Source organism: Puntigrus tetrazona, chromosome 15 (genome assembly GCF_018831695.1).
Source record: "Puntigrus tetrazona isolate hp1 chromosome 15, ASM1883169v1, whole genome shotgun sequence".
Taxonomy (NCBI): Eukaryota; Metazoa; Chordata; class Actinopteri; order Cypriniformes; family Cyprinidae; genus Puntigrus; species Puntigrus tetrazona.
The window spans coordinates 23,307,063-23,319,562 of record NC_056713.1 but is presented as its reverse complement, the minus strand read 5'-3'; the positions used below and the strand labels follow the sequence as shown (position 1 = coordinate 23,319,562).

At 33.9% G+C, this 12,500-nt stretch overlaps 2 protein-coding genes across 9 annotated transcripts in view; both read left to right on the top strand.

Annotated features, from left to right (window-relative positions):
* The window catches only part of fgf12b (fibroblast growth factor 12b), a 44,848-nt gene extending 42,468 nt beyond the window's left edge, over positions 1 to 2,380 (top strand). For all 4 annotated transcript variants that reach the window (XM_043259237.1, XM_043259235.1, XM_043259236.1 and 1 more), the window contains exon 5: positions 1 to 2,380. This exon is cut by the window's left edge and continues 17 nt beyond it. In XM_043259237.1, the coding sequence (XP_043115172.1) occupies positions 1 to 114 (114 nt within the window). In that variant the 3' untranslated portion in view covers positions 115 to 2,380.
* A 6,276-nt stretch (positions 2,381 to 8,656) lies between these two features.
* The window catches only part of LOC122359171 (interleukin-1 receptor accessory protein), a 30,482-nt gene continuing 26,638 nt past the window's right edge, over positions 8,657 to 12,500 (top strand). Inside the window, exons 1-3 of one of the 5 annotated variants that reach the window (XM_043259422.1) lie at positions 8,657 to 8,942; positions 10,525 to 10,664; positions 11,831 to 11,933. In XM_043259422.1, the coding sequence (XP_043115357.1) occupies positions 11,932 to 11,933 (2 nt within the window). In that variant the 5' untranslated portion in view covers positions 8,657 to 8,942; positions 10,525 to 10,664; positions 11,831 to 11,931. The other 4 variants (XM_043259425.1, XM_043259426.1, XM_043259424.1 and 1 more) reach the window with 4 other exon arrangements.

Genomic DNA, 12,500 nt, shown 5'->3' with positions numbered 1-12,500 from the left:
CCGTCGCTGCATGATATTGATGAGAAGCAACGGTCCAGGAAAAACTCAGGAACTCCCACTATGGGCACCAGGAAAGAGTTGAACCAGGACTCTACCGATCATGAAGGCTCATAGCCACACACACACACACACACACACACACTGACCTGTAAATGTATACACACACATTTACACAAACACACATACACACACACACACACGCGGTGACCCCTGGAGCTGAATGCTTTCTTACACCCGAACAAACAACAGCAACTTCAGCATCGACAAACATCAACCGAAACAAAAATTAACGAAGTAACGTGAAAAAAAAAAAAAAAAAACATAGTTTAAAAAAAAAGCTGAATTCTTGCCTGTGAAAATATTTTAGGAGTCTCTGAAAATCAGGACATGATTTTACATTTTATGCAAAGTCCGGCAAGAGTCTGTTTGCGTCACGTGCTCGTGGAGACGCGTGAGGGTGTTTTCTTTCGGGAGTCTGAGCTTTAAAGCCATGTTCGATGATCACACGTTGATTTATGAATGCCAAAAGCACTTTCACTCACTGCTATACGTCGCTCACCTCATTAATCTTGAATGTTTATATCGATTGTGTCCTCCGATCATCGCTCTGTTTTTTCATTCTGGGCAGGAGGGGGAGGGGCTTGTGAACACTGCTCTCTGATTGGCTGGAGGGTTCGGGAACCGCTCTGCTGATAGGCTCCGACGGAAGCGTCTTCATCTCATTCCACTGTCGTGTTCTCCACTTCTGTAGCATTTTACTCTAAATCCCTTCTCGTAACGTCCCTCGACGTGTCGTTTTTTTCCCGCCGTTTCCGAAACAGGCTCGCTACTGTACCTTTAAGACTTGTGTATGTAAATGATTGGAGAGCAATGGTGTCGTTTTTCGGGGGGGCGGGCCGCTAGGTCTCGGCACGTAAATGTGGGCGGCGATATGTTAACGAGCGTACGGTTATGATGTCACAACCGATTTCCGAGCCAGTGATGGCGCGGGCGAACCTTACGAGCATCCACATCGAACTCTTTTATCTGCAAAGAGCAAGGAAAACAAACTAAGTTTTTTTTCCGTGTTGAATGTACTCAAAACCGAGCGAAGGGACGGCGGTTTTTCATTCAGTAAACGAAAGCGTCCGCTCTCATTTCACCGTACGCCTGTTTTTAAACCGCTCTCTCCGAGAGATCGGGTTTTTAATCCTGCCAAAAGCACAGACTGCCCTCGGACTAACTAAACTGGACTAAACCACTTCAAACCAGAGAATATACTGCCCCGGTTTTTCGTTCTTTTTTTAAAGCGCGGGCTGTGTTCAGAACGGAGTCCTAGCGTACTGCTTACTGCGCGGTATATACTTAATACTGCCTAACGGTTTTTAAAAATAGTAGGTGAAACGTTTGCGATGCTAAATGTTCCAAACGCTAGTGTACTGCATTTTTAAATTTTTTTTCCTCTCACTGTGTTGCATGTCTAATTCAGCAGGTGTCTGAAATAAATACGGTTGTTTTGCATGACTGCTCCGATTTTGCGTGAGGCATCCGTTGAAACGGTGAGAAAAAGAGTAGTTCGTTTTTTTATTAAACACTGTAAATAGGAGGTCGAATGCATTGCATTGTGGGATAGCGCTCTACTTGAGCTTCGCAAGACTGGCGCTGCCGTTGAGCTAGATTGAATTAGCATCGCTAAATAATAACGCTGCTGAAATTCGTTTCATAGTTGATGCATTCTGCGACATCGACGCCGTTATTTTCTCGTTCGTTACTGTGAAGCTGCCTCGAAACGATCTGTATTGTATAAAGCGCTGTATAACTAAGCCGCTCCGCTTTAGGTAAACGTCTTAGCCTCGCGTAAGAACATTTGCATACTGCGCACAGTATGCGTTTTATATACTGCAGAAATGGTGGGATTAGTATGCTGGGATGAGCTTCTGAACACAGCCGAGTTCCCTGATCAGTATGTTTCTGGAGTCCAGGTTCCTTCCCCTTTAAATGCGATCGACCCCGTTGGTCGGGTCGGATCCATCCACGTAAAGGCCAATCAGCTGTCGGCTGGGTTTATGAGAAGTCTTCCATTAGTGGAGCCGCACCAGCATCAACGAGGGGGGGAGGGGTCAAAGGTCAGGGTCAGGGTCCCGCTAGCGATACGAGAGAAAACAAACAAAAAAGTACTACTGAAGATGTCTGCCTGGTTTTGTGTTTTTTTTTTCTGATTATTGCCATGCTGAAACGATCTTCTGCTGACTTGGGAAGCTCTTTTGTGTTCGCTGATGTTCGCACCTTAATTCTGGACACGTTCATGTTCATTACGTAAAGAGTTCTGAATAAAGCATTAAACCTGCCACAGGAGGAAAATATCATTTAAAAATAAAATAAAAAAAACGATTAAACTCTGGTCTGGGCTCAGTGTTTCTTTTGCCATCAGCACAAAAAACACCATTAGCGCGCGATTCGTTCCAGATCCTCATAATCTGCCTTGCTGCTGGCCAAAACCTATAGAAGGCAAATAAAGTTCAATATTAGGACGGTTTTGATATTCCCTATTCTACGCAACTAACTTCCCTTATACTCATAGTACTAGAAGAATATTTTTAAATGTTATCTTTATCACAGTTAAGACCAATAACGATGACTGACCGTTTTAGCCTCCAAGATAATGTTATGTTTATTATAAGTACACGTTGCATTTTGAGGCCTGTCTCTTTAAATGCACGATCCCTTTAAAACATGGCGTACTATGATCGGTTCTGAAAATGACTCTGAAGATATCGCTCTTCTGTATAGTTACAAGCAGGCAAGTATTGCTCTCCTTATTGTCACTGAAGTAGAAAGATCTTTATTGTTTTTATTAAGGCCCATCTGTATAAAGATATTTAAATTAGCATAAACACCACTGTTGGGTAAGTTAGCCCACGCAAGAAAAGGTAATCCAATGCAAAAATAAAAATTGCAACTTGATTACATCTTTAAAAGTAGTATTTGTCACCCTTTCCTATTCAAATGCATGCTACAGATGCAAAAAAGCAGAAAATCGAATTGGATCCGATTTTGTTTTATATGACGGACGAAAGTTTCAGACACAGTGTAAAGGGTCTTTGAGTCTTTCATATGCGTTTTTTTGTTCATTCGTCATCCTTTCCTATCTAAATGCTTATTACTGATGCACAAATGCAAAAACAAAATTAACTGATTCTAACTTTGTAGGACGTGCGAAAAATTCCGACGAAAATGTCGGACTCCGTGTGCAATGTCCGACATTTTCGCACGTTAAAAAATAAACACGTCGTGTTGTGTCGATCAGGTTCACACACTGCCTCCGAGACTTTAGTTAGTCCTAAAACGATTCGTACCAGGTTCGGTGTCCTGCGTTTTCGCATCCGTGGCAAGTATTTTGATAGGAAAGGATGACGGACACAAATGTCGGACTTTAGCGCGCAAGGACCTTAAATGCGATCGACGCAGGGTGATTGTCGTATTCGTTTTTTAACGTGCGAAAATTTAAGACGAAAACGTCGGACCTCCGTGTGCAATGACCTTAAAGTCCGACTTTTATTTTTTAACGTGCGGAAATGTCGGACTCCGTGTGCAATGATCTTTCAGTTACGTTAAAAAATAAATACGTCGCGTTGTTTCGATCGGGTTTACACACTGCCTCCGAGACTTTAGTCAGTCCTAAAAACAATTCGGGCCAGGTTCGGTGTTGTGCGTTTTCGCATCCGTGGCAAGGAAAGGATGACGGACACAAATGTCGGACTTTAGAGCGCAAGGACCTTAAACGCGATCGACACAGGCTGATTGTCGTATTCGTTTTTTAACGTGCGAAAAATTCGGACGAACTTGTCAAACTTGTGCAATACCCAAACCTTGATCAACACAGAGGCACCATATCGTCACGTTAATAAAAGCGGTTTCATCGCCCGCGGCTTTAAAAATAAAAATCATTGTGTACTTTGGTTAGTTATGTCAATGATTTCTTCTAATCGTTTTTATCGTTCATAAACCGGTTTGTTCTGGTCTAGGGCTGGTTATGTTAGCAAAGGACCAGCACAAACCATCAAACTAACTTGTGTTGATTCTCATTGGTTGTCAAGGCCTACTGTAAAAACAAACCTTTCAGAAATTAAATACGAGACATCGTTCTCTTTAATCCCGAGTTTTAATTATTCTGATATAACTTGAAAGATTGATGGTACCTGTAAAGATTCTGACTCCACCCCCTTGTCCCGAGTTCGAATCCCGTCTCTAATAAAAGGCCATAAAAATCACTTTAATAAAGATGTTTTCACTGAGAACAGAGCGCGCCCTAAATTAACCCTCATGTCGTTACAAACCCATAAGATCTTCGGAGCACAAATTAAGTTATTTTTGATCCACGACCGTCGTTAAAATAGTTGATATTTTACAGTAATTTTACGAAGCTTCCAGAATACGTTTTGTCTTCTGCCTCTTTAAATACGCAAGCTTTTAAAATGGTGGCTATAGGTTTTTATCTGTATTTTTTCATCATATTTATTCGCGCAGAATTAGAAGGATTATTAAAACTTTATAGATATTTCTGGAGAGTCTGTTCAGCGTTTACAGACACGAGCGAACGGTGATGCGTTCTCCAGAGACACGAGGCTTTTTGAGAGGTATTTTTAGTTTTGGTGAATAAATAAAGCAGCAGGGAGAGTTGTGTTCACGATCACTGACATCTCTGTCTGAAATCTCAGATGTGTTTTAAGAGTTAGACGCGAGCACATCCTGTTCGGTTTTACAGTAAAAATACTACCTGAATAGCCTAAAACTTCATTTATTCCTGTAACGCAAAGCTTCGTTTTCAGCATCATTAGCCCAGGATTGGGGATTCACAGAGAGTTCAGCATTTATTTGAAAAAGCAATCTTTATTAACGTCTTTACTGCGACCGTTGATTAATTGCATGCATCCTTGATGAGTTAAACTATTAGGCTAATTAAAAAACGTCAACAGTAGTCCATATACACTGGAAGGCAACTCATTTATTTTACTTTCACAAACGTAAAAAAAAAGGATTATTTAAAAACTACAAATTACAAAATAAAAAAATAAAAATAAAAAAAAAAATAAATATATATATATACACACACAAAAATATATATATACAAAGTATATATATATATATATATATATATATATATATATAAAAAAAAAATATATATATATATATGTATAAAGGTATGTATATGTAATGTCATATATATATACATATATATATCTTATGTAATGTATGTATATATATATATATTATATATGTATGTATATGTAATGTCATATATATATATATATATATATATATATATATATATATATATATATATATATTTTTTTTTTTTTTTTTTTTTGACAGTATTTTAAAGCTTTTATAGGTTTGGTTCAAGTTTATGGGTTATTTGAGTCAGAGTTTTGCCGAAGCGATGCTGTCAGTGGCGTAACAGCGTGACTAATCAGTTTCCTGGAGGTTTTACATTCTGAAGGATAAATAATTATAAAATCACAGAGGAGCAGATTTACGGAGAGGCTTTAAATGAAGCCTTTCTTCTCTTCAACACCAGAGGCTTTAAAGGCTGATGTGTTCGTCTTGACGGTGCTTGAAATGCAAACTAAATCCCCTCACATCCGGCTAAAATTAGCAGCTGGTCTATTCTGAAAGCTCAGAGCTAATGACAGATGTTTGCTTGAGACGCTTTTCTGCTCTTCAAGCTAAACTTCTCCAGAGGATTCCTGAAGACTCTCGCATCTCACCTGTGTTTGAAGCACATGTCAGTGTTTCAGGGGCTACATATGTTAAGTCAGGTCCTTTTTTTACATCATATATATATATATATATATATATATATATATATATATATATATATATATATATATATATATATATGATGTAAAAAAAAGGACCTGATATATATATATATATATATATATATATATATATATATATATATATATATATATATATATATATATATATATGATGTAAAAAAAAGGACCTGATATATATATATATATATATATATATATATATATATATATAAAATCACATCCAAAATAAAAGGGCCTATTTATGTGTGCTGTGCATATTTATTATATGCATATATTATGCAAACAAAAACCTTTATTTTGGATGAAAATTTATATAATTTATATAATATTTTAATATGTATTCATTATTATATATCAGAACCATTGCCCTTTTCCTCTTGTTTTTTTGTGCAGGCTGTGTTTTAAAAATAATTTACTTTTTTTGGCATAAGTATGTAACATAACTAGTTTGTATAATGTCCTTGTGCATTTATTTTAGATGTTTATTAATGTCATAAATGATCAATGTAGACTGCATTTTAATAATATAATATTCTTTGTTTTTAAATATATATATATATATATATATATATATATATATATATATATATATATATATATATATATATATATATATATATATATATATATCATTATTATTATTAATAATAAAATAAATATGTTAATATAATATGCAATTCTTTAAATAAAAATATAAAACAATATTAATGATTCTTTTTAAATCTACATAGATTTATTATAGCATGCAAGTCCATGCAAGCCTCCTTTTGTAATTGTTTTTCTTTGTGCTTACATTTTAAACGAATCTTTCTTTTATTCATATTTTACGCTGTTCAAGGCCGCCCCCTGCTGGTGAGGTTCTGTCGGTGCAGCGCTGCCGCAGTGTAGAAAGCGCTCGGGTGCAAATTCCGTAAACAAAACTCACGTCGCATTAATCTGAAGATGAAGGGCAAGGTCACCTTGTGGCTCCTGGGTTATAACTCGCCAGGTTTTTGCTCGTTAAAAGGATTAACAGCGAGGTAAAAGCGTCTGTAAATGTGCCAGCGCAGCAGATATGGCGCTGACGCAGCGCGCGTATATCAGCGCGATTCATGCGGTGCAGTATCGACGTCCGCCGCTAGATGTCAGCATTACACCGAAAAATAATATTAAAAGCACACGTATAGATACATACTCAAAAAAATAATTGTACAGCAAGACAGCAATCTAAATCTGAAACCTGAAGATCAAACCTTCCAAAACGTATACATGTATAAATAAATATGGAAATAAATGAATGTGAAAATTGCTAAGAATAAAAATAATTTACAAACGAATGGGCAAATTTTATTTAAAATAATTTGCATTTATTTAAATAACTCAGTGATCTCATGTAAAAAACATTACGGAAATAAATAAACGTGTGAATAAATTAACACAACAATAAATTAAAAAGAATCGACAATCAAACCGGTTTAGTAATTACGAAAACAAAGTGGATAAACGATAAATAAGTCATACATTTCAATTAAATAAAAAACTAAGTTATTCTACTTATTTCATGAAGTCATAGAATAAACCATATTCTGTTCTATTAATCCAATTATTAAAATAATAAAAGCCAATGACAACATTTTATTTCAAATGTTTCTCATTTTTTTGTTTATCGCTCTATTATTACATTATTTTTTTTAAATAAAACTGAAAGGATTTAGTACAGAATAGACTGTATACGTTGTATACGTCTGCCAGAGACATAAACGCAAATGAAATATTATTGCAGTGTAATCAGCAAAGCACTGCGTGTAGCAAAAACAGAAATGACGCGCGCATAAAAGAGTTGGTTTAATGAGAGGTCAGGAACTGCTGCGGTGTCAAATGAAGATTAAACCTCAGCAAAGACGGCCACGGTCTGGTTATCCTCCCGCATATAAACACACATAAACTGTATTAATTAAAGTTCACAGAAAAGCGCACGAGTCAGGCGGCCGCCGGATGTAAATATCGATAAAAGAAACAGTGCTGGCTTTGATTTACAAATGTGATGCTGATCCATAACTGTAAATCACACACACGAACATTCACAAACACACACACTAACTAACTAACTAACTAACACTAAATAACTAACCCGCTGTCTCTTTAGCACTCTTACATCGCTCAAAACACTGCATATGAGAGATTAAGCTAATTTCATATTTACACATAAAACACTGGGGGGGCAGAAATGAATACTGTCATTTTTATTTAAAGAGTTTACAAGAACGTATAAATCATATATCGTTTAAAATAATAATTAAGATGACAAAACAATCAAATAAAACAATATTAATTAAATGTATGTATCGTGTATGCATTTAGCATGATATATCATATATTGTTTATATTAATAATTTATCATGGTGATATTAATTTAAATAAAATAAACTGTTATATGAATAAAATTATCAAATGTATATCTAAATTTTGTATATATTATTATTAAGTTCGATATATATACTATTTAATTAATTTAACAAAATAAATAGTTTTATGAAATTGCATGTGTACATTATATGCATTAAATAAATCCATTAAATATATATATATATATATATATATATATATATATATATATATAATGTCATATATATATATATATGTCATATATATATATATATATATATATATATATATATATATATATATATATATATATATATATATATATATATATTTTTACATTTTTAGATATTTAAAAAATATTAAAAAATATTTTAGAAGCTTATCTAATTGGAGAAATGTATGGACTGGGTTTTTTCGCTCTGCTCTTTAGTTTTGAAAGTACAGCACCAGCGCGCGCATTGGGGCGCGTGCGCGCAGCGTGGCGCGCGTCAGTGGTTTTAACGGGGCGATTCCAGCAACGTCGCGTCGCGTCGCGTTACGCGGCCGGCGTGCGGCGAGTACGTGTTGAAAGACCGTATTGTACAAACGCGGCTTTTCCAGTGGGAGGGGCTTGAACCGAAGCGATGTGACGCGAACGTAAATCTGCGCGCTGGTTTCCGTTCACACGGAGAAACGCGGAAACGTTGGTCGCGCGCTCAACCGTCACAAAAACCCGCGCGTACGGAGGACAGACGAGCCGCGGAGCCGCGCGGGCCGGTGGGTGTCTTTATTCCTTCGTCCGTGTCGTTGTCGTGAGCTTTACCGACATGTGTTTACCCGCGGTTATCGATCAGCGTCACTTCCTCTCGTCGCTGACGGAAAAGTGTCTCAAAGTGCCGCTCGCGCCGCTCATCCGGGGCTTTCTTCTCAACAACTTTGGAGTCTGCTTGTGTTTATTGAGTTTATGAGTGCACTGATCTCTCACTGAGGTATGACAGAAAAGTGTGTGGTGTATAGAACAATACATTTATTATTATTAAATAGTGATGAGGCTACAAAATGTATGCGAAAAAATTTTTACACTATTATTGTTATTTATGATTTAAAATAACCTGGCCCATGTGTGTGTGTATATATATATATACACACACACACACATATATATATATATATATATATATATATATATATATATATATATATATATATATATATATATGCTTTGTTTTTCAAATTATTAATTGTCTATTATTAGGTTAATCTTATTAATATGATAATTTTTTAAGATTAAATCATGTGTAGACTATACAAATATGATTTAGTATATAGAATATATATACAATAATATATACGATTTTACTACTATGATATTTTGTTATTAAACAGCTGCAATTTGTACGTGTATAAAGATGGAAAATGTATGCAAAAATATTTTAAATATTTTATTTAAAATAATCTGGCATATATATATATATATATATATATATATATATATATATATATATATATATATATATATATATATATATATTATTATTTTATAAAATTTTTATTCAAATGATTAATATATTTTTTTATCGTGTAGGCAAAAAGATATAGAAATATTCAGTGATGTATAATATTTTACCTATAATATCATTTTCATATTTTGTTAATAAACAGGTGCAATGTGACACAATATATGTAATACATTTACATATATGCTAAAATAAATACATTTTTTATATTTAAAAGTTACGTTTTAGAATGGATGCATCTGACACAGACTGTCTTTCTGCTGTTGTTTATTCTCAAACCAAGCCTTCTCGAAAATGTGGTATAGTTTGAAATATGCTCCTGAAAATATGACACGCTTGGAAATAATACGTGCATGATGGCAAACTGGCGAAAGCGCTGCGCTGGTTCTGTTTGCAGTTCAGTGTTTTGGGAGAAGATCAAAGCGTGCTTGTAGCGCGTAAATCAAAGCGCGCCGTCGCCGTCTCAGAGCAGCACCGTTAGATAGTTTCCACGTATGTTGCCCGGTTCGTTATCGCGTGCACGCGAGTGTTCATCGCACCTGAACCGAGCTCGTAATCCCGGCGCCGCGCTCAGGTGAGATGGATGTGAAATATGCGCTCGAGCGCGTCGCTTTGATTGGATGAGAGTCCCGCCGGTTTGCCTTAACGATTTACGGTGGCGCTCAGAGGGGCCCGTTAAATCATCCCGCGTCCCGGCTGACAGGGAGAGAGAGAGAGAGAGAGAGAGAGAGAGAGAGAGAGAGAGTGGTGGGTTAGAAACCGGCAGACGGACAGAGAGAGAGAGATCAGCGGAGACGGATGGTTTGTGTCTGCTCTGCTCTAAGTTTGTGGTTCTGTTGCAGAAGGGACCGGACCGGCGAGAAGAAGCAGACCCGCTCCGGGAGCATGTGAGTAAAGCCGCTCTTCTCGCGGATCTGTGCTGCAGGATGGACGCGTTCGGCTTCTGCATGCATTACGCATCCGGTGTTTGGGACAGATAGAGGTAAAAGTGATAAACAGGCTGCTTTAATATCGTGCTGCATCGTTCGTTCTTCACGCGCAACTCTTATTTTTGACAGAATTCTTCAAACTGTTTATACTTGTATGCATCTATTTTTCCTTTTCTTTTTTTCAAAATCACGTTGCATGAAGCTATTTAGTAACGTAAATGTATTCAAACCTCATTTTTTGATTAGTAATATGCATTGCTAAGAACTTAATTTGGACATATTTGAAGGCGATTTTGTCAACATTTAGTTTTTGGGGTTTTTTTGCACCCTCAGATTTCAAAATATTGTCCCGTTCTGATAAACCATGCATCAAGGAAAGCTTATTTATTCAGCTTTCAGATGAGGTATAAATCTAAATGTTGAGAAAATGGCACTTACGACTGTTATTTTGGTCCAGGGTCACATATGTTTAATAATATACAATATGTTTAGGATTTAACTTTATATATAAAACAAAATGTATTATTTCCATCTAAAACAAAAAACAATTATTTATATATATATATATATATATAATGTATATATATATATATATATATATATATATATATATATATATATATATATATATATATATATATATATATATATATATATAAATAATAGTTTTTTGTTTTAGATGGAAATAATAAATTTTGTTTTATATATAAAGTTAAATATAATAAATATATATATATATATAATGTGTGTGTATATATATATATATATATATATATATATATATATATATATATATATATTCTTTCCATTTTATTTTATATATAAAGATAAAAAGTTACAAAATATTATCTTAATATTACAAATATAAATAATAATAGTAATAATAATAATTATTATTATACATTATATATATATATATATATATATATATATATATATATATATATATATATATATATATATATATATAATACATTTTATATATATATATATTTATATATAAAATGTATAATACTAATAATAATTATTATTATTATTATTATTATTATTTATATGTATAATATTAAGATAATATTTGATAACTTTTTATCTTTATATATAAAATAAAATGGGAAAAAAAGTGTTATTATCCATCATATAAATATGTCTGCACTGTCTGTCTGCATGTGTTACGTGACTAATAGCTCATTTAATGTATGTTGATTCATCTTTTTAATAGATGATCTGATCTTCAGTCCAGTTCTGCTTCTTTCTCTGGACTATCACAATCAATCACGTCCTTATTGTCTGGTTTTCACCAAAAACAAGTGTGCCGGCGCTATGTAAGTAGCATTTTTGACTTGATTATGCCTGTAAGTTGATCTACAGTTGTAAAACGATTATGAATATGGATTAAAAGGTTCTTAATACCATAATGCTTTTGCGTTAAAAACACACACACGTTAGCACGTTTTGTTTAATATATAGAGGTGGAAAGTGTAATATTAATTTTCATAATCTTGTTGATACTGTAATCAATTTGTGTTTATGTATTCTTTTTTTTCTTTTAATTCATTTAATTCATTAATTTTTTTTGTTATTTTTGTACTGTTTCATTTATTTTATAAAATTATTTATTCATTGTTTTTTAAAAATGTCTATTTAATTTGTATTAATTTTCCAGTTAAAACTATTACTAGTACATTAAGTTAAATAATAAGTGAGGATTTGAAATTTAGCTGTTTGCATTTTTATTGTTATTTTATTGAGTTGTTTATTTATTTATTTACTATTTACAAAATACCAGTATAGTGTTTTATTAATTTGGTTATTTATTCATTTATTATTCATAAAATGCATGTATAGTGTTTTATTAATTTATTTATTAATTTATTATTTACAAAATGCCA